We start from the raw sequence: 25,880 nt of genomic DNA, 5'->3' as shown, positions 1-25,880 counted from the left end.
CCAGGTTCCTGTGCTGTGGCTGCCACGGAGCAGGGTGGCTGCTGGTCAGTGGGCAGCATAATGACAGGGTGAGATGTCTCCACCCGTCCCTGACCCTGCTGAGGAATGTCTGGGCTCTGGCAGGGTTGTGACCTTTAGTGTGCACAGGCACACCACCCCTCCTTTCGTCAGGTTCTCACCCACGTGGGGCTTGTCCTCCTCAGGGGCATCTTCCTGGACACCATTGTTCCCAAGTACGAGGTGAACGGAGTGAAACCTCCCATTGGCCAAAGGACCCGGCTCAGCAAGGGGGACATCGCCCAAGCCCGCAAGCTCTACAAGTGCCCAGGTCAGGGCATGGAAGGATGGGCCAGGGAGGAGTGGAGGGTACGGCCCCAGACAGGCAGAGGCCAGGACTGGGACCAAGAAGGCTAAAACCGTGAACCTTAGAGAAGGCCAAGACTGCCTGGTGAAGGGGACCCCCAGGGAGTGGCAGTATTCAAGTTATGGACCAAACTGGGCCTAGAGTCAGGTGGTGGTGAAATGATGAGCCACCCACCTTCTCAGGGTCTGGGAGAATGAGGGGCACTAGGAGCAGAAAATGGGAAGAGCAGAGCAGTTCTCAGAGAGCGAGGAGTGAGGCCCACCAAAAGAGCCTGACCTCAACTCTGGAACCCAGTTGCCTTGACAACAGGGCATCCTTAGCGCTAGAGGGAGATAGGATGGTGTGAGCTTATCTGTGAGGACAAGGGGGTGGATCTTAAAGGGACAGGACCACCCCAGACTCCTCCCTCTCCTCCTCCATTCTCCTCTCCCCCGAGGATGTCAGGGCACGGGGCAGAGAAGACAGAAGGTTGGGGGGATCAAGTGCCTGCAGTCAGCCACCCAGTCATTTACTTTCCTTGACAGCCTGTGGAGAGACCCTACAAGACAGCACAGGCAACTTCTCCTCTCCTGAGTACCCCAACGGCTACTCCGCCCACATGCACTGCGTATGGCGCATCTCTGTCACACCTGGGGAGAAGGTAAACTGAGCGTCCCCTCCTCTGCCAAGGCAGCAGAGTAGGAGCACGTAGTCACTGTGGCTGTGAGTGACCTTCTTGGGGACAGTAAAGCCATCCAACCCACAAGAATGATGGAGTACCACAGTGAGGAGGGGCTTCCAGCGATAGTTGTAAATGAAGGCTAACTCGAAGATAGCACTTACTATGTGCCAGGCACTTTTCTAAGTACTTCTCAGATCCATTCACAGGCTTTTCACATGGAGTCTAGACCTCTCACCCACCCCCAGGACCTTCTGAGTCCTTTGTATTTTTATTGCTCCCAAGAGTCAAATTTAAGACTTTATTCCCTTGATCAGAGCATGGCACTTAATATACTAGTGCCACCTTCAGTAGCCTTGAGCTGTATTAGATTTTATTACCGGTCACATTGTTCATTCCAACAGCACTCAAGATCATTTTGAATCAGAATTGCACCCTCCAACAGGTAGCCATCCCTTTTACTCTGCCATGAGCTCGTTTGATATGCATGCCTTTTGGGTCTTTGGAACCTGGTGTTTGATCAAAATATTGAACAGGACATGAATCAAAGCAGATCCAAGATCTCCCTCTGAACTGACATTGACCCGTTAATGGGAAGGCTTTGGGCAGAGTTTTTCTACCAGTTATGACACCACTTAACATGATTACCATCTAGCCACACAGGTCACCACCTAGTCAATGGAGGAGTGAACTTCTTCCGAGACCCCTCCTGCATCATTTTTATATCCCTGGAACAGAAAGTGGTTAATAAATGCCAAATATGTAGATCGATTGCTTTACCAAATTAAATCCACCATTCTAACAGTTGGTAAAAACCCTTTTAAAAAGGAAGTGAAATTCGTGATAGACTTTTTTTCAGGTGAACCCGAACTGGCTCCTGGTAATCAAGTGTTTCTTCTCTAAATGGTCACAGGCCATCTATTTAATTGGAGATTGACATTCAACTCAATGGTTTGCAATTCCCAGAATTCACTCTAAACCCCTCCACACCACGAACAACCCTCGGAAAGCTCTTCTGAATTCTGAGTTCTCAAGATTACAAACACTGATCATATCTGCGAGTTCTCGGAATATTCTCTGATGTCATTTTTGAGCCTAGACACAAGAGTCAACTTAGAGAGCTGCTCACTGACTTTCCTCCTTTGTTACTGAGTGTCCATTTCCTTTCCAAATTGTGCTTATTTTATTGTTGTCATTTGAAGATTATTTCATTAATGACAGACTTTTATTGAGGGTTGATTGAGTAATTCCTTCATCTCTCTTGGTTAACGTTCTACCATCTTCCCTCAAAAGTGAATTCACCCCTTCCTTGTTTTTATTTTCTGAATCTAACTTAAATATTGCAGTCCTTCTTGCTGTCACGTACTGACTATGCCCTGGCTTCCTTCATTCCTCTGCCAAGGGGCTTCACTATTCCAGCCTTTGGAAATCTCACCGCAGATAATAGCAACAATGATTATTCAGTATGTGATTCATCAGTCATATGTTGAGATCTTTATGTGTTATATCTCTTAATTAGCCCAGGCACTAATGATATTCTCATTTTGCATGTGAATGCAATACGATGTATACTCTAAAGCCCTGTCCCATTTCAACAACTACCTAAGTCCCCTTCACCAAAGTGGGCTGTGTGCTCACTATGTGCCTGGCCTGAGGATAGAAAGGTGTGTGAGTCAGCCCCCTGCCCCGAGGACCATAGAATAGGGTAGAGTGTCGCTTTCTTTCCCGTTCAGGAGGTTTTCTCCATTGGCAGGGGCATAGCAAGTTGGCCAGGATCGCTTCCTTCCCTATTCCTTCAGGCGGGCATGGGCGGGCCTTAGTCTCTAGTGGACATGTGGCCTTGCTCTAGGATCTTCTCTGGGCCTTGGGCCTGCTCCCTTCATAATTCCCAGAACATTCCTCATTCTTTTCGGAGGTCCAGGGAGAGATGAGAGCTCCAGATAAAAATTCCAGGTTAATCAATGTATAGTTGTAGAAATGCAAAAAAATAAAACCCACCCGCAGTCCTGGATGAGATTGCAGAGTTGTAAGGGAACCGAAGATAGAACCCTGGGTGTGGACCCTTTAAAGGGCCCTCGGAAGCTGGGCGATGAGAAGGGGATGGCATCATCCAATAATGGCCACTCTTTGTTACTTAACAGTTTTATGCCAGGGGAAGTATCAGGCATCTTACGTGCATGATCTCTTTTATTTCTTAACAACAATTTTGTGACGTGGGCACAATATCCCTACCGCACTGATGAGGGAGGTGAGGCTCAAAGGGCGTGAGTAAATCGGCCCACGTTTACACAGTAGTCGTGGTGGAACTAGCATTCAATTCTAGACCTGTCTGACTCCAAAGTCTACACTCTTTCAACAAGAAACCTTAAATAAACCCACCTGCATTAGCCGGTGGACTTTGGCATCTATTTGGCTGCTGAGAGATTGTTTTCCACTGGCTTCCCAGTTTTCAGCTTATTGCAAGCAGTGTGAACTTATACAACTGTGCAAGTCAGGGGTGTGTCGAACAAGCGAAAGAGCCTCTTTGAAAGGCTTCTCTGAGGGTCCCAAGTCTCTACACTGCATGTAATGAGCAGCTGCCTTGGAGAGGATTTACAGTTCCCCAAGCCAGCCTGTATGAGCAGGAAAGTGGATTCAAAGGGAGATTGTGGTCAAATGTCACAGGGGAGCCAAGAAGATAAAAATTTAAAATGCCTCTTGGATTTATCAGTATCCACCTTCATTCTCATCCCTGCCTTTTGATATCCTGGCTATTCTTCAGGGTCCAACCCAAATTCTATCTCCTCTCTGATGCCTTCCCTGACCCCTCTCCTCCAGTCCCACACTGGCAGAGCTGGCCCCTTCCTCCTCTGCAAGGCCTGTGCTCAGCCCTCTCTAAGTCCTGCTTCTCAGGCGCTGAAGGATGTGGGGCTCAGAGAATGGAGGGAACGCTGATGCTCGTTCTTTGCACAGCTATTGGGCAAAATTGATTCGCAGGCCTTAGGAGGCCACATGGAGTAGCGGTTAAGGGCCTAAGCTTCAGAGACAACGTGACTGAATTTGACTCCCAGCTGTGCTCTTGACTGGATACGTGATCTTGGGGAAGCTGTTTAACCTCTCCATGCCTTTGTTTTCCCATTTGTGAAATGGGCCTGGTGGTAGTGCCTCCCTTGCGGGGTTAATACGAGGATTAAACAAGGTGATATACGTAACATGCTTGGAGGGCTGCCTGCACATGGTAGGAGATCAGTCAGTGTTAGCTGCTGTTCGCTCATCTGATAAATCGGTGAACCCTGGCCAGCTTTCCTGGGGCCCATTCGCCACCCCCGGCCCCCCGCCCCGCCGCCCTTGCTTCCAGGATTCTGGTTTGAACCATTTCAAATGTCAAAATATCTTAAGCAAACTCAACTCCAGTAGTGAAATTAGTGTTAACGGAGTGGCACACACTGTCGTATGCATGTGTGACACGTGTGTATGTTATACTCATGACACATACACGTGTCAGACACTGTTGTAAACTTACCTATATTAATTTAATTCCCCCTCAGTCCTGTGAGATAGGCACTGTTCCCATCACCATCTTACAGGTAAGGAAATGGGGGCAGAGAGGAGTTCAATGATGGGCCCGAGATGGCACAGCAAGATCAGGCTGAAGCCCGGACTGTGGGTCCCCAGGGGTCAACATGTTCTGCCAGCTTCTTCCTGAGAGCATTCAACAAACGTGAGGAGTACATGCAGGGTGCACCTGGTGACTGCACCCCACATCTCAGTCAGTCCCCAGACTCCCCAGTGGAAATCGTTGGGATCACCTTCCTTTTTTTCATACAAAGACACTGAGACACAAAGAAGTTAAGCCACAGGCCCAAAGTCACCAGCCAGGAAGTGGTGGAGCTGGCCAGGTTTTCTTTGGCAAAGGGTAGTGGCCCTGCCACCAGAACACAGCTGTTTCCACATGACAAGTTGTTACAACTCTTAATTAGACACCTCCGGTCTCAATTTAGCCACGGCTGTGCCTCCCTGTAGGATGCCCCGACCACCAGTGCAGGTCTCTTCCTCCTGTGCGAGGCGACCTCTGGTTCCTCCTGCCATGTAGGAGGTCTCGGGTGGGCCCTTTGGGGTTCGCCGGCGGGGCATGTGTGGTTTCTTCAGAGGGTCTGAACTGATTCACCCTGGACAGAGCCAGGGTTGTTTCCGAGGAGGGAGGGGACAGCTGCTACTGTTCTTAGTGCAGCTGGTGAGCAGAATTGATTGGCAGGCCTAGAAAGGCCACACAGAGTAGTTGTTGAGGGTGCAAGTTTAGAAGCCTGAGCGCCCTCACTCGGCCCTCTGCATTCCTTCTTCTATCCAGGAACTCTTTAAAAGATATTTTCGCTGTTTGTTAGATATAACGTCCACACGTTATAAAAATTTTGAAGGACACGGAAATGTATAAGGTAAAAAGAGAATAGTCTCCCCTTGATCTGCCTCCAAATCCCACTCCTCAGAGATGACTAAGCATTGAGAACACTAATGATGTCCTTCTAGAACCTTCTGGTATGTGTGTGTGCATGTTTGGTTTCCTGTAACTTGCCCTTCGCTCAACAGTAAATTGTGGTGGTCATTCTATGTCAGCACATACAGATCTAACTCAATCATTTTCATGGCTGCTTATTGTGCCATTATCTTGATGTCCCTTAATTTAGTTATTTAATCATCCCCTGCAGGTCTCTATTGATGGATATGGATTTAAGTTTTTCCAAGTTTTCAAAAATTCTACCTTAAATATCTTGAAACATATTTTTATACACTTGGGCAAGTAGATCTATAGAATAGATTCCTGAAAACAAAATTCTATTCAAGAAATATTTATTAAGCAACTACTGTGAGCCATACACTGAGGATTCCATAGCGAATTAAACTTCCTCTGTGATATTTACTCATTTTCTAAACAGATAAAATATTGGGTATTGAGACACTGGCTCTTTAGCAAGATTTAGAACAGATTTTCAACTTCTGTTTTTCGAAACGTCAGGACTTATATTTTTATAATAATATTCTCAGTGATGATTAATAATAATTATCAAGAGTAATACAGTATACTTTTCAAAACATGATCTCGATTCCATCTCAGGATATCACAGGTAATAAAAGGTTCCCAAAAACATAAACTTAAACTTACGAATGAAAGGAAAAGAAGAGAGACGGACCGCAGGTCCAGCCTGGGTAAGGAGAGATGCGAGGATCTGGATGTGAAAGACAGTGGAAATCCTGTAGGCTCAGTGGATTGAAGGTCATAGTGAACCAGCAGGATCGTGAGCTCAGTGAACGGAGGGAGTGAGCAAGGAAAGACTGAGTCACGTGGATGAACTCGAGCTTATGAATGATAAGGTCTAGGGCATGTGCTATATGTGGCCGAGAAGGGGCAGAGAGAGTGGGGGAAAGGAGGTCATGGAACAGAGAGGCCACGAAGTGGGAAGGTTTGTCTACGTGGATATTGAGGCCACCAAGAATTCCGGAGAGGTTGGTGTGACAGAGTGACTGGGAGCCAGACGCTCTCCCCTGACCAGTTGCAGGCCACAGCGTTGACACTGGTTGCAGACACCAATCACCAGCACCTGCTTTGGGATCTTTTTCATCCTGGCTTCTTTTTCTATCTGCCTCTAACTGTACAGAGAGCCAGAGGGGAGACAGACCTTCTTGTCCCCTTCTCTTCCAGCAGGGAGCCCAGCTGGCACCCACAGGTGAGCCCCTGGGGCCATTATATGTCCACCGTACACACCTCACTGGTCACAGTGAACTGTTCTTTGGAGTCCCTGCATGTCGGACTCAGAATACACAACAAGCTTTATGGCTCATTCTGGAAACTACTAAGGAAGCAGTTTCTCTCCTGGAAAGTTTGCTTCTCTACCTATTAATGCGCCCACCTGCTGGGACAGTTGGTACTTGCAAAGTGTCAGATATTCCTCCAGGATTAGGTGAACATCTGATGAGTTCAGAGGCTGAAATGAGGGTGGGAGGCACTTAGGGCAGTGGCTGTCCCTGTGTTAGGATGAGATGTTCTTGGTTATACACATGAAGTAGTTGCTGAGGTTCAAAGAGGTTAGGCGATTTACCCGGAGATTCACATCAGGAAATGCAGAGGTGAGATTCAAACCCAGGCCCTTGTGACTGGAGTCTGAGTTTTTCACGAAATGATCTTTTCATGCATATATATATCTCATCCTTCTAAGTCTCAAGCTCCTCGACAGGGACGTAGCTCAAACCCACTCACAGGAGGGATTCCCCTCCGAAGTTAGCGTGATCCTCTTCCCAGAATCAGCGTTCAATAAATATGTGATGACGGGGGACTTGGTCTGTCTTCCCTCTGCCTCTTCTCTCCGGACTCTTCATTTCCATTCCAGACCCTAGTACCACATGCTGCCTGGGCTCTTGCTCTCACTGAGGAGACCTCTTTCCTCTAAAGGTGCTATGATTTATATGATTTAAGTTGACTGGGGAGCTGGGTTTGTTTAACCCAAAGCTCCTTACTAAGGTAATCAGTGAAATGAGCCTGCTGATCTCATACACATATTCCCGAGGCCATGCATTTTTAAGAGAAGCCTGGCTGGGATTTCTGGGAGGAATGCTGACCGAAACAGGCAGACAGCTGGGAAGGAGTGACGTTTCTGTGCCAGGAGTTCCTTTCTGGAACCCCTTAACTATTTATCGCCCATGGCAAACTGCCTCATGAAAGTGGGGCAGCACTCACGTCCTGGCAGGTGAGGACGGTGAGGTGTGGGGAGCCGTGTAACCCTCTTCCTCTGCCCCCACCCCCTTTCCCCTAGATCATTCTGAACTTCACCTCCATGGACCTGTACCGCAGCCGCCTGTGCTGGTACGACTATGTGGAGGTCCGAGATGGCTTCTGGAGGAAGGCGCCCCTCCGAGGTAAGGCACCAGCCCACCCCCGCCTCCTCTGTGGCTGATTCCTTCTCAGAACTACATTATCCTCCCCTGAGACACAACACTTGGCCAGGGGCGACACCCGGCCGTGGGAACCATGCCTGCTAGCTCCATCACTAACTAGCCTTGTGACTTTAGGCAAGTCCCTTTCTCAGTCTGGACTCAGGGTCCTCAGCACAGGCTTCCAGGCCTCTCTCCCGGTGGCTGTCAATGTGCGGGTTGTGGGAGTCATCTGAGTTGACAGAGAGAGATGAAAAAGCTATTCTGCACGCCGCCCACCGTTCCGGGCTCCGTTCGTCACCTGAGCAGTTTCAGAAGCTCTTTTGTCTCTGTCTGTGAAGTCTGGCCTGAGGGTGCCCACAGTGCAGCCTGGTGCACCACGGGGGCTACCTACCTGGCACAATGGCCCAAACTTGTTCAATAGGGTGCTTTTTCCCTGGATGGAGTGGCAATGAATAAGTAGGGAATGAGTGGGTCACAGGAAAGAAGATGCTTTAACAGACTCAGACTTAGGGCAAAGAGAAGTGTTCTAGGAGGGTTTTGGCATCAAGCCCAAGGAGCTATATAAATTGTCCTTCACCAATCTGGACATGATGCTAAGTAGCTCAGGACCGCTCATTACCACAGCCTGTGCCTGTAGCAGGCTGACCAATCCTTGCTAATCATATTTTCCCCTCGGTTGCTGATATTCGAATACTTTTTCTTAGTTACCCAAGGCAGCTGTTATTACAACACTTCCTCCCGCAGACGCGTGATCATTTCCAAGATTGCAGTTTATTTTTATAACTTACATACCTAGGTCAGCACCCTCTGTCCCTTGCCGAAAGTTGGGAAACACCCGTCTTATTAGGAATACACAAAGCATCCCTGGTCAATTCTTGACTACGAAGAATTCCACAGATGGCCAGCCTTATCCACTTGTGTAGATTCTCACCAGGTTTTATTGCAAAGTTTTCTAACCCAGTTCCCGGATCCTGGGGTTTATTTGGGGTCCTGTGGCATCCCCTGCATCTGATCAATGACACACTTTGTAATGTACAAGGAAAACTGTGTTCATTCTTATTGTTTGCATGGAGATCAAATAAGAAAAGATAAGTAATGATGGGAATATGCTCTAATGTGCAATTGTTTATTATGAGGACTCACCTTTCCTGCCAGAAACACATTCATATCCTACTCCTCAAGGGCGCGGAATCCTCTAGATGGAGTCTTTGGCTCTTCAAGGCCAAACTGGACATTGGACCAGATACAGGCCCACTGGAGGGTGTGCAGTCTTGGGAATATGTGCCCAGGCCAGAGCCCCTGAGCCCCCCGGAGAGGTGGGGCAGGCTTCCTGGAGGGACAGCCCTGGCACAAGAAGAGGAAAGGGACTGACTTCGGGCCTCACTGTCCCCTCTGTCCACACCATCTACACAGGCCGTTTCTGCGGGGGCAAAATTCCCGAGCCTATCGTCTCCACGGACAGCCGCCTCTGGGTCGAATTCCGCAGCAGCAGCAACTGGGTTGGGAAGGGCTTCTTTGCTGTCTACGAAGGTACTGAGGATAAAGAATGGGGAGTCAGATATAGGGTCCCTGGGCATCCTAGAACTACCCCCTTCCTGGTGCCCCAGGGGCAAGGTTAAGGGCACATGGGGGAGAAAGCAGAGATCTCAGTGGGATTGGCCAGGTTGGGGTTGGGAGGAAGCATTGGGAAGCTAGGGGGCTTTTATTGTGAGAAGGGCCAGAGGAGGTGGGAGGGGGCTCTGGAGAAGGGCAGAGCATTCTCACTGACCTCCCCTTTTTTCCACCTCACACTGTGTCCCCAAAGCCATCTGCGGGGGAGATGTGAAAAAGGACAATGGCCACATCCAGTCGCCCAATTACCCAGACGATTACCGGCCCAGCAAAGTCTGCATCTGGCGGATCCAAGTGTCCGAGGGCTTCCACGTGGGCCTCACCTTCCAGTCCTTCGAGGTGGGTCAGAGACCCTGTGATCCTTTCGTGCCCCACTTGCCCCCGGGACAGCCTACCTCCCCGAGGGCTGCCAGGTGTTGGGTCCTGGCAACGGAGCTCCTCCTGCTGATTGAGCCCCCGGCCCCCAGATCGAGCGCCATGACAGCTGTGCCTATGACTACCTGGAGGTGCGCGACGGGCACAGTGAGAGCAGCACCCTCATCGGGCGCTACTGTGGCTATGAGAAGCCGGACGACATCAAGAGCACGTCCAGCCGCCTGTGGCTCAAGTTCGTCTCGGACGGATCCATTAACAAGGCTGGCTTTGCCGTCAACTTTTTCAAAGGTGCCTCCTTCCCTGTTCCCCCACCCTGCCCACCCTGTGGCCATTCCATCTCCTCCATCCTTTCTTTTTGTTTTTTCAATTTTATTTTATTGTGGCAAGAATCTTAGCATGCGAACTACTCTGTGATTAACTTTCTTTTTCTTTAGACGAGGCAACCCTTGGTTGACCTCACAGATTGCAAGGACCTTGTCAGCTTACAATCCCTTATTTTTTATTTTATTTTTATTTTTATTTTTATTTTTATTATTTTATGCCTACAGCACCTGATCTTCCTAGGTGGTCTCCCTTCTAAGTACTAAGCAGGCCCGACCCTGCTTAGCTTCCGAGAAAAGATGGGATCAGGCTTGTTCAGGGTGGCATGGCTGTAGACTTGAATATCTTTTTAAGTGTACAATACAGTATTGCTGACCATAGGCACAATTTCTGATGGACAATTGGTCTGTTTCCACACCTTGGCTGTGGTGAATAGTGTGTAATAACTTCATTTCTTTTTCATTTACCCATTTGACACAGAGACTGTGAGGGACACATAGGCCCTGGAGCCCTGCCCTTGAATTTATGGTCTAACTGGGTAGAAAAGATCAACCCCACTGAAAAACTGCCTACCTCATTGAGTAAATGACAAACTTAAGTAAAGGTAGCTGAGACATGGTAGGTGATCGACTATGAATTGAAATGACAACACAGGTTGCTTTTATGTCTAAAAGTTTGTACAGAAGAAGTACCCATGAGGCCTAGAGGCAGGAAGCACCAAAGGATCTCCGGGCAGAAGCCGGGCAGCGTGGACAACTTACCAGTGTGACCTTAGGCAGAGGGTTCTTCCTGAACCTCATTTCTTCCTCTGTAAAGTGGAGATGGCAAAAGCCTCTCCATCACAGGCTTCATGTAAGGATGGAAGGAGAAATGAAAGAATAGTTCTTAGCCAAGAACTGCACAAGAGAGGCACTAATAAATGGTGTAGGTCACCAGCCCAGCCGGCGTGGTAGGAAGGAAGGCTCTGTGGAGTCCCCCTCCTTCAAGGTCCCTTTGGAGCTCTCACAAAAAACATCTCGTGGGGACTGAGTGGGTCCTGAGTGGCCATGGAGGGCTGGGTGGGGCCAGGTGGCCATAGTTTTAGAGCTGAGTGGCTCAAAGCTGACTTCCTGCTCTGGAATGGGGCCAGGGGAGGTCACAGGAAGCCTGAGGGACGCCGGACTTGACTCTTAAGCAGAAAGCAAGAGGAGGGACCCAGGCCCTGGCCTGGGAGGCGCTGACACTCTTTCCTTCCAACTGGCAGAGGTGGACGAGTGCTCTCGGCCCAACCGCGGGGGCTGTGAGCAGCGGTGCCTCAACACCCTGGGCAGCTACAAGTGCAGCTGTGACCCTGGGTACGAGCTGGCCCCGGACAAGCGCCGCTGCGAGGGTGAGTGCCCCCAGGCTGCCGCAGAACTCCGTTCCCTCCCGGACTCCGAACCCTCCCCAGATCCCTCGCGCCCTTGGACAGACCCCCTCCTGGGACAGCTGAGACTCCCACGCACTTTCTTCACCACTCACGCGTGAGGGATACATTTCCTATTTCCATCCCCTAGAACGCACTGTCACCAGAGGTGAGTGAGGTACTCTGGTTTTTTCTTTTTTTCCATTCCGCTTCTGTTTTTGGAATGCTGATGTTGACCTGCTGATTGATTTCATCACCCACCAGGAAGTCATTATCTCCAATTTGGAAACCGCTGTTCTCAGACAGGCACTGAGTTTCGGCCTCTCTCTGTAAATGTTCTCGAGAGGCTGGAGACAGCACACTGTGGCTCACTGACTCCAGCTCAGCCCCATCTCGCTGAATGGCTTTTTTCTACTCAACTCTGAGCAGCCTCCGCTCCGTGCCTCCCAGTCCGCACTGCCCACTGGCTCTGCCTCCCTGGAGCCCCTCACTCTCCCTGCCTCTCTCAGCGGACACCCTGGCCTGCATAAAATAGAAGTGGCCGCGTACACATTCGGCTCCTTGTACTTTGAAGACACTTGTCCCCCATCTCATGCCTCCTTCTATATGCTCTGGAGAGACCAGACCCAAGCCCCCGGCTCCTCCTTAAGGCACCCCAGCCCACAGCTTGTGCCCTTCATCACCTTCTCTGGAAGGTGATGCCACCTCCCTTGTGCCCCCAGCTGCCTGTGGTGGGTTCCTCACCAAGCTCAACGGCTCCATCACCAGCCCGGGCTGGCCCAAGGAGTACCCTCCTAACAAAAACTGCATCTGGCAGTTGGTGGCCCCTACCCAGTACCGCATCTCCCTGCAGTTTGACTTCTTTGAGACCGAGGGCAATGACGTAAGTGCCTCCCGGGGCTGAGACACAAGAAAGTCTGAGACATGGGAGCCTGGCTCAGTACCTGCTTCCTACCCTCTGAAAGAAGTACGCCAAGAGCGTAGAGGGGTGAGGGATTCAGGAAAGCAGAGGGGCTCAAGGAAGAAGGTCTTGAAGACCAGGGAGCATGCGGCATGTGGAAATAAAGGATGTGGTGTCAGGAAGCCTATGGAGGGAGGCAAGTCTGGGACTTGTGTGGGGAATACTAGAGGATCCATCTGATGACAGTACGGTGGCACTGTTTTGAGCTGTCAGATTCAGTAAAGCAGGTAACCTAAGGTGAAAGGACTCACAGAACAGGAAGCCTGCTGAGTGGGGGTGGTCAGGAGAGGCTTCCTGGAGGAGGTGGGCCTGGAGCTGTGCTGCCCTGCAGGTGTGCAAGTACGACTTCGTGGAGGTGCGCAGCGGACTCACAGCCGACTCCAAGCTGCACGGCAAGTTCTGTGGCTCTGAGAAGCCCGAGGTCATCACCTCCCAGTACAACAACATGCGGGTGGAGTTCAAGTCCGACAACACAGTCTCCAAGAAGGGCTTCAAGGCCCACTTCTTCTCAGGTAACCTTGACTCCCCAACCCGCCTCCCTGCTTCCCGCCGCTGCACCCTGCACTCCCAGCCCCCCCTGGTGCCCGAAGCAAGGTCTGTCCCCTGCTCCCCCACTAGCCCTCCACCACCAGGCCAGTCCCTCCACCCTGAACCCCATTATTCCTGAGCCCTCAGGGCTTTACAGCAGCCGGCCTGATGTCTGGCAGTACATAGGCGGGACACAGGCAGGATTCAGACATGCAGAAATGAAGGGAGAAGGCAGTCCAGGTGTCAGGAGCCTGAGAGAGGGCAGGCCTTGGGGGCAGGCAGTTAAGCATGGCCTGGGGACATGAGGTGAATGCGGAGAGCAGGAGGGTGTTGGAGAGCAGGAGGGTGTTGGTTTTGGACTGTGTGGGCCAGATCTCTAATCAGATTCTGCAGGCGCCAAGAGAGTTCATGCGGAGAACTCTCCCTCCAACACTAAAGCCTTCTTGGGTCCAGCATTTACTTTATTGTATATTACTTTATCATTCATTTAAAAATTTTTGTTCATTTATTTTATTTATTATTATGGTTGTATTTACTTATTTATGTATCATTTAGTTTATCGAGAGCTTCCACATGTGAAGCTTGAGGTCGAATCCCTTTGACGGCCCCATCTTTGGGTGGCATAAACGGTAGTCAGCCCCACCCTGCCCAGCCTCTCTGAGCTTGACTTTCAGTGCTTCCGGGAGACCTTTCTCCTGCTGTATTCATTCCCCGTGTCTTTGCCCCTGGGGCTAAGCTGTGAGGCAGCTGGTAGTCTTCCCGAAGCAGTAGGACCCGGGACACAGGCAACACAGGGCCGGAGCTTCATGGCCCTGAGTGTGGGAGAGTGGAAGGGCTTCGTGGGGGCAACCCAGGAATCCTCATCCCCAGCAAGCCTGGTGGGCTGGGCACGGGGCAGCAGGAAGGCAGGAGGCCCACGGCCCATCCATGCTGCCTTCCTTCTCGCCAACTTTGCCCAAGGTCCTGCATCCTCCAGCCCCTTACACCCCTGCCAACCCCACCTGGATGCCATGCACTGCCCCTGTGTACTGGTTCCCTGCTTGGCATTGCCAACCACCCTGCTCTGCTTAAAGTGCCCACAGCCCCTGACCTCTGCTTGCTGAGACCCTCCCCTTGCAGTGCAAACCCCTTTCCTTCCTGTGCCCACCTGAAACTCCTATGAGGCACCCCCCAGAGGGCTGAGGGGACTTAACACCTGCTTAGGTGTGGGCTCGGCCCCAGGGAAACCATTACCTGCTTACTCTCCTCTCTTCCTGCCCTTCTGTTTCTCCAGTCTTGGAGGGGGACGGGGATTGAAACCACATCTGTCAGGCCTAACTCCCAGGGCTCTCCACAGTGATTACTGCCCTGCCCTGACGTGGCACTGTGCCCACCCCACCCTCAGCCCTGCACAAAGATGCGCACACACATGTGCACACCCTCGCGCACACACGCACATTGCCCTGTCGCACAAGAGACCTGCAGAAGACCCTCACCAGTGGGCATCAAGGTCCAGGCCTCAGGGCATGGGGCATCTGACTCTGGCCCCCCAGGAGGGGGCTCTTTGGACTTTTGGGACACCGAGCCAGGAGACTATAAGCCAAGAAGGAGAAGAAAGAGCCTGAAGACCTTCAGTCTGACCCCAGCCACCTTCCGGGGCATTTGGCACTGGAGGGTGAGTGCCATCTCCTTGTCTGGGCTCGTGTCCACCCCACTCCCTGCTCCCGCCCCTCCTGCAACCTGCCCCCTGGCTCCGAGGGGAGGCTGCCCACCCCACCCCCACCCATGGTGTCTGGGCCCCACCATGTCAAGGCCCTGTCCTGGGACGCTAAAGCAGGCCTTCCTCAAGGACTCACTTTTCTCTCATTCATTCATTCCTCCATTCATTTACCCACTCACTCATTCATCGGGCAAGTATTTCTCAACCCCACTATGTACCAGACCCTGGACTTGGTATTTGGGGTGTAAGTACAAGGAAGACATTTCAGGGAAATCTTTGCTCAGTCCATGAGCGGCCAGCATAGTTACTGGCGAGCTCCTAGGGGACACCCCAGGATGGTCATAGGGTGCCCCTCACTCTCACTTTCCTGCAGGGCTAGTGCACAGGCAGTTCCACAGGCCCTCAACCAGGGTCCCTGTGATGCTCTGACTGAGGAGGAGCCCTGCAGTGGGACTTGGGAACTCCACCCCTTGGCCCTGTGCTGCAGACCACAAGGGGTCTGGCCTCCCTGAGAACGGACTGGAGAAGCAGGGCCTTCTGGGAGCCAGTGCTCTAGCCCTCAGGCCCCTCTCCTGACGGAGACCGGGAACAGGGCTCCCCTCGTCACAGACCCCACCTAGATGTTTGAATGCTAGCAGGCATCTTTCTACCTCACAGTTCATCTCTGGAGTTCTGGGTGTCTATTCAATCTACATGCCTTCCCTGAACGCCTGCCTTTGTGCCAGGCACATGGTCCCCAGAGTGACCACAGACAGACTGGCGAATATGTGGGTGTGACATACACGTGCCTCTGTGACCATGTGTTTGTATCAGTGCACACGTGTGTGTGTTCGCGGGAGAGTACACGTGCGGGTCCGCCGGAATGTGAGCAGCCATAGGCGAAAGCACATTTGAGTGTGTTTCTCTTGGTTGCACGTGTACGCAGATGGGGGGATGGTTACTAATGAGTGTGCATGTGTTATCCGTGTCTGCCCGTGTATCTGTGTGTGAGGGGGTTTGTGTATCCTGTGCACACGTATGTGTGAATCTGTGAGCAGTGTCTGTGCAGCACATCCGTGAGGGGCTCCTGTGTCTGTGGGTGCGTTGGCGTGAGCGGTGTGTGTCTCACATACTCCGTAGCCGCAGCAGCCAGAATGAGGCAGCCGAGCTCGCTCTCTCCGCGGACTGTTGCTCCCCTCTGCCGGAGACCGTTTCTGTCCCCCGGGGTACAGACCTCATGCCCACCCCTGTAGGCCTGCTCCCTGCCACAGGCTTTCTCCTCATCCGCCCATCCCCTGTCGCTGTGCTCCCACCGCCTGCCACCCCTCTGTGACCTGGCTGCACCGGACATGGCTGTCCTGCATGTGGTCCCTGCTGCCTTCCCGCTCTGGCCCGTGGAGCTGCCGCCAAGGCCCTGGGTCTGGTTTTCACTGCCGCCCCCGTCTGGTCCCTGCCCTCCGCCCCCACCCCTCGGTCCCTTTTCTCCTTCTCTCTCTCGTTTCAGAAAAGAGGCCGGCTCTGCAGCCCCCTCGGGGACGACCCCACCAGCTCAAATTCCGAGTACAGAAAAGAAACCGGACCCCCCAGTGAGGCCTGCCAGGCCTCCCGGACCCTTTGTTACACTCAGGAACCTCACCTTGGACAGAATGGGATGGGGGCTTCGGTGCCGCCCAGCCCCACCTCCGCTCTGCCACTCCGGCCTGCCTCCCTCTGGCCGGACAGAACTGGTGCTCTTTGCCTCCCCACTGTCCCCCTCGTGTGGACAGGGGGTCTTCCCTGCCCCGCTCCCTCCCATTTTGATGGTGTCTGTGACATTTCCTGTTGTGAAGTAAAAGAGGGACCCCTGCGTCCTGCTCCTTTCTCTTGCAGTCTGCTTGTCCATGTGTCTGTTTTTCCACTTGTCCGTCTGTCCAGTAAGCAGGTAATGGTAGAGGGTTCCCATGCCGGTCAGCTCCAGACCTAGGCCTCCCTCCGCCCCCCTCCTCCTTTCTCTCCCCACAGTTGGGCCCCACTCGGCTGGCTCCGCTCGACGCAGTGCCGGAGCCCATCGGCCTCTCACTCCCCGCCCAGCCCCCGGGGGGGGAGGAAGCCCAGCCAGGCCTCCCACTTCCCCTGGGGTGACTGCCCGGACCTTAGCCCTGCGCAGACCCGGCATCTGCCCTTGTTTGCTCCCCTGCAGACAAGGACGAGTGCTCCAAGGATAATGGTGGCTGCCAGCAAGACTGCGTCAACACCTTCGGCAGCTACGAGTGTCAGTGTCGCAGCGGCTTTGTCCTCCATGACAATAAGCATGACTGCAAGGAAGGTAAGCGATGCCCGTGTCGGGGTCCAGAGCCTGCTGGGCACCTAGCACTGCCTGCGGCGTGTGGACCTGTGGGACCAAAGGCTGGGGAATGGGAGTTCGGAGGCGCCATCTCATTGGGCTCAGTTTATACTCGAGCTGAGTGACCTCTGGGGTCACCCGACTTCACTTCCTGCCGGGTGCATAGATCCCCCTAGTCCTAGCACTATCCGAGCCACATGTACTTCTGGTCTCTCCTTCTGCGTGTCAAGAGAGGAGGAGCTCACAGCTGCCCGCAGTCTCCATTTTTAGGCTGTTCTGGTGGTCGGTGCTTCCTCAAATCCATGTCCAAGTCCCTCTCTTTGAAACCTCCCTCTGGCTGAGAGGCAAGACTGGATAGCAGTTAGGAGCACAGACTCTGGAGCCAGGCTGCCTGGCTCAGCCTTGCCACTCAGCAAGCTGTGCACCCTCGGATAACTGACTTCTCTCTGCACCTTGGTTTGCTCCTGTGTGACATGTAGATGGTAATATCACCCACCTAGTCGGGGCATGGGGCTACAAAGGGGCCCAAGCAGCTCATCACAAGCACAATCGTGCATGTCACTGTTTTTGGTCACACTGCTTATCCTGGGGACACTCAAAAGGGCCGCTGCCTCCCAGACACTGAAGCCCTGCAGATATTTGAAAACAGCCCTCATGTCATCCCCAACCTCATCTGGTACCTTTTGGACATGAAACGACACTGGCCTATTCCAAGGCGTTAATTCCGTTGCGGTCCCTGCCTGCTGGGGACAAACTGGCCCCCCAGCACAATGCAGACTCTCTGCCACTGAATCTCTGTGTGACTTTGGGTGAGTCACTTCACCTCTTTGAGCTTCAGTTTCCTCACCTATGAGATGATAAAAAATGGTACCTGCTTTGCAGGGTACTAAGCCTCGTAGATCATGCTTCGAGCATTTAGCACAGTGGCTGACACATGTATTGTCCTACCATTATCAGGTAGACAACCAAGGTATAATCAAACTGCTGGCCAGAATAAACAGAATTGAAGCACTCGACAGTGACCCAACACTCAGAGGCTTCCAACCTGGTCACCTCAGGCTCCCCAAATAGAGTTCCTAACTCGTGGAGCCCCCACGTCTTTTAGTTAGAGGGGACCTTATTCTGATGTTGTCTACACTTCATTTTATCTCTGTCCCCTCTGTGAAAAAGAGGGTTTTGCCAAAGAACCCTCAGCGTCGACATCAATGAGAGATAGCAAGAGAGGGTTTAAACTTCTTGGGAAGATGGCCCGTAGAAGCGCTCGTGGTATCTTACTCAAGGGACAGGCTGATTACAAATCAGCCAGTATTTCCTAAACCCCTGAGGAGGTACAGTGCTGTGCCAGGTTCTGTAGGGGATTCAAGAAAGGAGGGAGGCCCCCTGCTCCCAAGGAGACTGCAGTCCAGCTGGGGAGAGAAGTGGGTGTGCAAGAAAAAGTAGAGGTCATGGAAGACCAAGGTAGGAATGGAGGAGGGCTGCGTGTGTAAACACAGGGTCCTGCAGAGGGGCAATGAAACAGCTCGTAGCTCACACAGGGAGGACCAGGAGATCCACCCGCCTCCACCTGCCTCCACTAGGGCCACTGGACAGCCTTTGACAGCACCACTTCTCTCCTGGTCCTCGGGGCTGTGCACTCACCCTGTGCCCTCACCCTATAGGTACAGCTGTACGGTCTGCACCCCACCCGTCCCTTTCTTCGCCCCAGCCCTGCAGTGCACTGGCTGCCCACTTTTCCTAGAGGGACCTAGACTGGATGATAATAAGGAATAATGAGTACCAGCTTTTAAATTTCTTTGGGAGGCCACACTTTTCAGAGGCAGAAAGCAGATGGCTGGCAGCGGATCAAGGAGCCATAAGTAGTGAGGATGTGGTGATAGAAAGTTTTCCTGGAGCTTGGCTGAGAAGAATAGGAGAGAGGCTGGGTGGCAGCTGGAGGGGAATACAGGGCGGGGGGAGAGCTGGTTTAGGAAGCGCACGGCTCAGGAAGGCTCAGGCTGGCAGAGCTGGCAGAGGGTGAGAGTGGGCAATTTGTGGTACACGGTTCTGCAGATGGTGGGCAGAGATGAGCTCCAGCTCACAGAAAGAGAATCCATTCCAGCCGGAGAGGAGGGGCGCCTTCTCTGAGACAGGGAAGGAGAGACGGTGGAGGCAGGGAAAGAGAGCTGGCGGGTCGGGTCTGGCAGTGGAGACCCTTCACATCTGAGGCCCTGATTTCCTCAGGGAGGCAGGAGGGGAGGTGGTCTGCTGGGAGGTGAGAGGGTGAAGGTGTGGAGCCACTGCTGAGGAGGCGAGAGATGGAGCTGGCGAAAGACAAATCCAAGAGTGTCAAGTGGTTTGGGGCCCACCGCGATTGGCAACTACGGACAGGGTTTTCCAGGATGGCCCAGCGGAAGCGTGGCGTGCTGATGAGCAGTCAGGCCGGTCGGCCACGTAGTCCAGCTGGATAGGGAAGCAAGTTAAGTCAATCAGGGAGGGAACACTGAGAGAAACTGGAAGGATCGGGGCCTTGGAGCTCTCTCTAAAGTTGAGAAAGCGCTGTTGGGAAAGCGAGGGCCTGAGTGCCCTGGAAGGACGCGAGGTGGCCATGGAGAGGGGCTGACACCCACCAACCTCGGGTGATGGCGCGGCCTGGGGTGAGGTCATGAGCAAGGGTGCTTCAACAGGAGGGAGATAAGAACCGGTAGAGCTGAGGTCAGAGGCTGAGAGGCCGGCATGGAGGGTGGACCGTCCGCGTGTTTGTTGACATCACCGAGGAGGGCAGCAGGAGTGGGGCGGAGATAACTGAGTCGGGTGCCAAAGTCTTCTGTGAACATGGAGCTGTGGCAGGAGATCAGACAATGACAGCATCGCGGAGGGCGGAGGTGGTGTGGACAAATGACGTCAACGGTCCAGAGGTCTACACTGGGGCACCTGTGAGCGTGGCTCTATGGATGCTGCCAGGTGGGGCCTCTCTTGGAAACAACCAGCTGTTTCCCCGGGTGTGAGTAACTAATGTGAGTTCAGTCAGTTTTTACATGGGGGACAAAAGAGAGAAGAAGTGAAGTGGACAGGAAGGAGGGACTTTCTTCTCTTCTGCATAGGAGGCAGTGGAACATTGGGGTCCCTGCTGATCCCCTTCCTCTCGCTCACCTCCCACAGCCGGCTGTGACCACAAGGTGACATCCACCAGTGGCACCATCACCAGCCCCAACTGGCCTGACAAATATCCCAGCAAGAAGGAGTGTACCTGGGCTATCTCAAGTACCCCTGGGCACCGGGTCAAGCTGGTAAGGCGCCCACTCACCAGCCTACGTGGGCGCCCTAGTCCCCCATGTGGCCGTCACCTATTTCCTGTCAACTCCGAAGCCCTGGGTCACTCAGAAGCTCTGCCCAGAGCAGTGTCGGCTATAGGCTGATGGCCTGGCCCAGCCCACAGGGCTGCCATCCTGTGCGAACCCCAGTCTGGTCTGGACAGAGGCCCTTCTCCGGTGTACACTGGGGGTGTCCTTGCCACCTCCCCATTCCCGGGTCTTGCCTCACTGCCATTCACCAGCAGTGGCCACTCCCCCGGGGAACCTATGAGCTGCAGTCTGGAGGCCTGGGGCTGGGGCCACCTGCTGCCCACCCCAGACACATTCCTAACTTGCCCTCCTGCCCCATGTCCCCCAGACCTTACTTGAGATAGACATCGAGTCCCAGCCCGAGTGCGCCTATGACCACCTGGAGGTGTATGACGGGCGTGACGCCAAGGCCCCCATCCTGGGCCGCTTCTGCGGGAGCAAGAAACCAGAGCCCGTCGTGGCCACAGGCAGCCGCATGTTCCTGCGCTTCTTCTCCGACAACTCTGTCCAGAAGAAGGGCTTCCAGGCTTCCCACTCCACAGGTGAGGCCACCGCCGGCCAGGCCGCTGGGCTGCCGGGCTCTCATGCCACCGTTTGTTCTGGAGGCATCTGCCGATCCCAGTGTCAAAGGCAGGCCCTGGCGCCGTGGGGGGTCACAGAGAGCTTGGGACGCCGCAGGCCAGTGGAGCCTGCAGCCTGGCTGGAGAGACAGCATGTGCCGAGGGCGAGGCCAAGGGAGCAGAGGGGGAGCTCCCTGGTTGAGGAAGGCAAGCTCCTAATTAAGGACTGTGAAGGGGGCCCTCCAGGGGGCAGTGACAACAGGGGGTAGGGAACCCAGGGATGGGGAGGGGCTCTCTAGAGTCCCCAGTGCTAGGACACTTGAGTGTGCAGCTGTCCCCCCACATTCCAAACCCCCGAATTTACGGGTTCATTCATTCTATACGTATTTACTAATAGGTAACATGTATGAGGCAGCCTTTTAAGCGCGGGTCACACAATGAACAAAGCAGACGAACATCTTAGTCCTCGAGCAGCTTACTCTGCGTTCATTCGTCCCTTATTTAACAACCATTTGTGGAGCTCCGGCCCTATTCAAGAAGGCCCTGGGAGCCCAAGGGAATGCATCAGGCCTGAGCCCTTCATCGCTCCCACCCTGGGAACTCAGTGTCCAGGAATGAGACAGGACTCACACAGATAATTACTTCAGGAGACAAACGTGATAAGGGCAGAGCTCTGGGTGTGACTGGTGGGGTCATTCCAGCAGGGGGAGGAGCCCGAGGACAGTCATAGCCCTAGGATAGCTCTGGGTGTATACAGGTGACCAGAAGTCACTTGGTTTAGCCAGAGCAATAGAGGCATGAGGCCAGGATCGAATTGGGAACGGGCAGAGAAAGGCTGGAGGAAAGTTCTGGGAGGCCTGTAATGTCAGACAGAGTGTCAGACCGGGCTTCCTAGGCTCCTTGTAGGTAGGTCTTCAGCCACCTGCTGGGGAGTCCCTAGGGCTGATGAGCTTACCCTCCCCACCTTCGACTCAGCCCCTGCCCTAAGCCCCGCCCCTGACCCTTCCAGGGAGAGGTGAGTACCAGGTGTCCTAGAGGCCGATGGTGTCCCCAGGAGGGTGGCTGCTGTTGGCCCTGCCCCGCATGCTTTTTTTTCTCCTCCCAGCACAGGGTCACAGAATGGAGGCTGGAACTCCATCCGGCCCTCAGACCTGCTGTGTTTGGCCCATGCTTTGTTTTTAAAAAAATGTGAGCCAGCATTTAAAAATCAGGAGTTTTTGTGTAAAATCTAGATATACGCCCTCTTTCCTAAGAATGGAGGCTCCAGCAGCGCAGAGCCCACATGCATCCATGACAGCCATCGGCTGGAGCAAACTAGCAATGTCCTCTTTCAACAAGCCTGCCGTCCTCAGCCTCCGCTGAGCTGCCCCTGCCCTGTGTGTGTTCCCGGCCTCCGTGGGCCCCAACCAGAGGCAGAGCAGCAGTCACGTGTTCTGGGCCAGATCCTGGGCCAGGTCCAAGCCCAGCTCTCGCCAGCCACGTGGCCTCTCCCAGGGCCTCCAGCCAGTAGAGCCAGCGTGGTGAGGTGCGGCGCCTGCCGGTGGCCACACTCAGGGAGTGATGGGCCCTCTTGTCCCTGCAGAGTGTGGAGGCCAGGTGCGGGCCGAGGTGAAGTCCAAGGATCTTTACTCCCACGCCCAGTTTGGTGACAACAACTACCCCGGGGGGGTGGACTGCGAGTGGGTCATCGTCGCGGAGGAAGGCTACGGCGTGGAGCTCGTATTCCAGACCTTCGAGGTGGAAGAGGAGACCGACTGTGGCTACGACTACATGGAGCTCTTCGATGGCTACGACAGCACAGCCCCCAGACTGGGGCGCTACTGCGGCTCAGGGGTGAGGCCCCGCAGACTCCCCAACCCACGGACCTGGTGCCAGCCCGTGCCCCTGCAGGCTTGGGGCGCTGGCCCTCGACTGGAGCCGGGAGACCCAGCCTGCTGGGTGGCTGCTGGCAGCGGCCTGCCCTGCCCTGCCCTGGGCTGTCCCCGCCCTGGGCTGTCCCCGCCCAGTCAACCCAGTCCTTTTGGGGCAACACAGAGATTCCTGCAGCCTCCAAGACAGGCCCTGCCCTCACCCAAGCCTGCTCAACACTGCTTTGGTTGAGCCTCCAGGGCAGCTTGCATCCAGGGAGGAAGGTGGAGGATGGAGTTCTCTCGGCTCCCCCCGCCCCCGCCCCCCGTTCCCTTGTCCCAGTCTCGAGGCAGCTAGCTCACCGGGACTTGGAGTGGGGTCAGAGCTTGGGGCCATAGCCAGGGCTGGGCCTGAGCTGAGCCCCACTAACCAACCATTTTGGCCGAGCTGTAAAAACACCCTGATCTCTTCCACGGCCAGCTTCTCCTCTCCCGGAGAGGCCAGTGGTCCCAAAGCCATTGGTGCTGCTGTCCAAGCAGATGCCACACATGCAGTGTGCTTGACGGGGTTTTAACTAAGGCCACAGGAAAACCACAAAGGTGGATCTACTTTCCTCCCAGTCACAGCTTGTGGCTTCTTTTGTTTTTGTTTTTTGAGTTTTGTCCTCCAGAGAACACTGTCTTCTTCCCATTCCACACACACACACACACACACACACACACACACTTGCACGTGCACTCACACTCATGCACACACCCAGACACGCCTTCCTCCCGTCACCTCAGTGGTCCCCACCTCTCACTGCTGTGCTCCAGGCAGCCCGCGTGCCCCAGGAAGGGCGAAACTTTCCAGAGCTGCATCAGCTGCTGGAGCCAGCGTTGTGGCAAACCTCCCCTTAGGAGCAGAGCTCCAGCCTCTCTCTGTTGAGTAGCAAGAACTAGGCAGGGTGAGAGGTGGGGAGGTGGGGCAGGGAGCGGAGCACACAGCCTCCTTGCCTGTCTGACTCAGTGGCTCTGGAGTCCCCTGGGTACCAAGCTGTTGTCCTCTCCCCCACTTTACCCTATGTAACTCTTGATCTGGCACATTTGGGTGTCTCAGGTAGCTTCTTCCAGAGATTTCCACCAGGCTGGGACCCGGGGAAGGAACCCAATCCTGTCAGGGCTTCCTGGCGTGGTTGCTGCAAATGTCCCCAAGGTTCTCAAAAACGATCCTTTCTACATCCTGAGGGCCAGGGCATCTGTGTGCTAGTGCTCTGTGGGTGGCTCTCACTCTGAGGGCCTGCATGCAGAGGTGAGGAGAGACTTGCAGGAGCCTGGGAAGGGATGTCACCTGGAGCTGACGATGGCCAGAACCAGGGGCAGTTAGGAGGGAGGCAGCCGAGTCCGGGTCTGGGGGACCTAGCCATCCGGTCTTCAAGAAACAGCTGGGACACCGATAAGGTAGCCTCTCAGAGAACCTGCTCCCTTTGCAGAATTCTTCACAACCATCCACTCATGTGCCCCGACCCCTAGCCCTTCTAGGCATGAAGAGCAGGTAGCATTTGGTCCTGTTTGCACTTGATGGAAGCAAAACCCAAAGAGACAGTGCCTTGCCTAAACTTCGCAACTAACTAGTTAGTAGCAGAGCTGGGTTGAGAATGGCAGTCCGACTCTGGACTTAAGACAAGCTCCTCTGCCCCCTGCTTTCTGTCCTCCTCTGGGTTCCCCATTAAACTCCCCTTAAAAGGGTCTTCCTCCTGCTTCCAGGGGCTGCAGGATCTGGCGAAAGTCGGAGCTGCCACCTTCCTTAGAGCTGGGGACTTTGGGGAGGGAAAATAGCAGCCCTGGCTCCTGTCCTCAGCCTCACGCACAGGCCTTTGCTCTGTCAGCCCCCGGAGGAGGTGTACTCGGCAGGAGACTCTGTCCTGGTGAGATTCCACTCCGACGACACCATCACCAAAAAAGGCTTCCACCTGCGCTACACCAGCACCAAGTTTCAAGACACGCTGCACAGCAGGAAGTGACCACTGCCCTCGCACGTCGGCAGGGACACAAGGCCTGCTGCCCTTGGTCACCTGGACCGGACAGTGGGGGCGCACAGAAGGTGGGCATCCCATCCCTGCCCCCGAGGCTCCAGGACCTGCAGGGCCGATGGTCCAGGTGAGGCTGTCCTCAGGAGGCGGGGACTTGGACTACTTCATGAGCCACTTCCCCAGACCCCTTCCTCCCCCGCCCCCACCAGAGTGAGGGGCCAGGGCCAGGGAGCCAGAGCATTCACTGAGACACTTGAAGTGGCCATTCTTCCGTGGGGGCCGGCCGGTGGGGAGAGGGTCTGTCAGCTGGACCCGCCCACCTTCCCTGCCCATCTCTACGCGCTGGATTGTGTATAGCCGGTGCGTATCCTCATTGTAATATACATGTCCCAGCCCTTCCCCAGCCTCGTTTGGTTTTATTTTAAACCCCCACTTCCCGCAGTTTCCTGGGGCGTGAGTTTCTGTACGTGTCCCACAGGAGCCATAGTGGGGGGTGGGTGAAGGGGAGGGGTGGGGAGCAAGACAGGGCTTCTCTCAGGCCCAGTGGCTGGTCAGCCACACCAGGGCATCCCAGCCAATAAACCGAAAGTGTTACAGCCGGTATCCTGTGCCAGATGCTGTCTGGGACGTGGTGGGAGCGGGCGGGGGAGTCTCGTTCCAGATGTGCAGGCTCGCTGTGTCTGGAGTGGCCCCCGGCCAGGACACCTGGCCTTACTGGCTGCCCTTCCTCTTTTCTATTTCAGGACCCCTGAGGGTGTGATTTCACACTCGGGCACACATAAACACAGCCGCCTCACACACCAGCCTGTAGGCACCCCGGGTACACACACTGCACATAACCCTCCCTCACAATGGGAGGGGTGGAACATTCTGTAAAAGGCTGTTTGGTGGGGAGGGAGGAGGTATGCAAGAAGGGATAGTTGTGTGTCTGTCCATCCGGTATCCAGCTAGGTTTTTTGCCTCTGTGTTTGAGGAAGGGTGGGCTGTGAGGGTGTCTGGCTATGGGAGCTCATCAGAAGCCAGAACACTGGCATC

General features: G+C 54.1%; 1 protein-coding gene and 1 pseudogene across 1 annotated transcript in view; one reads left to right on the top strand and one right to left on the bottom strand.

Moving 5' to 3' along the window:
• The window catches only part of BMP1 (bone morphogenetic protein 1), a 30,671-nt gene extending 5,423 nt beyond the window's left edge, over positions 1 to 25,248 (top strand). The window contains 14 exon segments of the mRNA XM_023534474.1: positions 204 to 328; positions 889 to 1,004; positions 7,805 to 7,907; positions 9,339 to 9,455; positions 9,730 to 9,875; positions 10,004 to 10,199; positions 11,476 to 11,601; positions 12,339 to 12,499; positions 12,909 to 13,089; positions 16,963 to 17,088; positions 20,245 to 20,372; positions 20,755 to 20,968; positions 22,569 to 22,819; positions 24,702 to 25,248. Coding sequence (XP_023390242.1) covers positions 204 to 328; positions 889 to 1,004; positions 7,805 to 7,907; positions 9,339 to 9,455; positions 9,730 to 9,875; positions 10,004 to 10,199; positions 11,476 to 11,601; positions 12,339 to 12,499; positions 12,909 to 13,089; positions 16,963 to 17,088; positions 20,245 to 20,372; positions 20,755 to 20,968; positions 22,569 to 22,819; positions 24,702 to 24,836 — 2,125 coding nt within the window. The 3' untranslated portion in view covers positions 24,837 to 25,248.
• LOC111744063 lies at positions 10,451 to 10,569 on the bottom strand (annotated as a pseudogene).
• Positions 25,249 to 25,880: the final 632 nt, after the last annotated feature.

This window comes from Pteropus vampyrus, unplaced genomic scaffold (genome assembly GCF_000151845.1).
Source record: "Pteropus vampyrus isolate Shadow unplaced genomic scaffold, Pvam_2.0 Scaffold126, whole genome shotgun sequence".
Lineage (NCBI taxonomy): Eukaryota > Metazoa > Chordata > Mammalia > Chiroptera > Pteropodidae > Pteropus > Pteropus vampyrus.
Note: the sequence above shows the minus strand (reverse complement) of the source record. Positions and strands in the feature narration are given on the sequence as shown.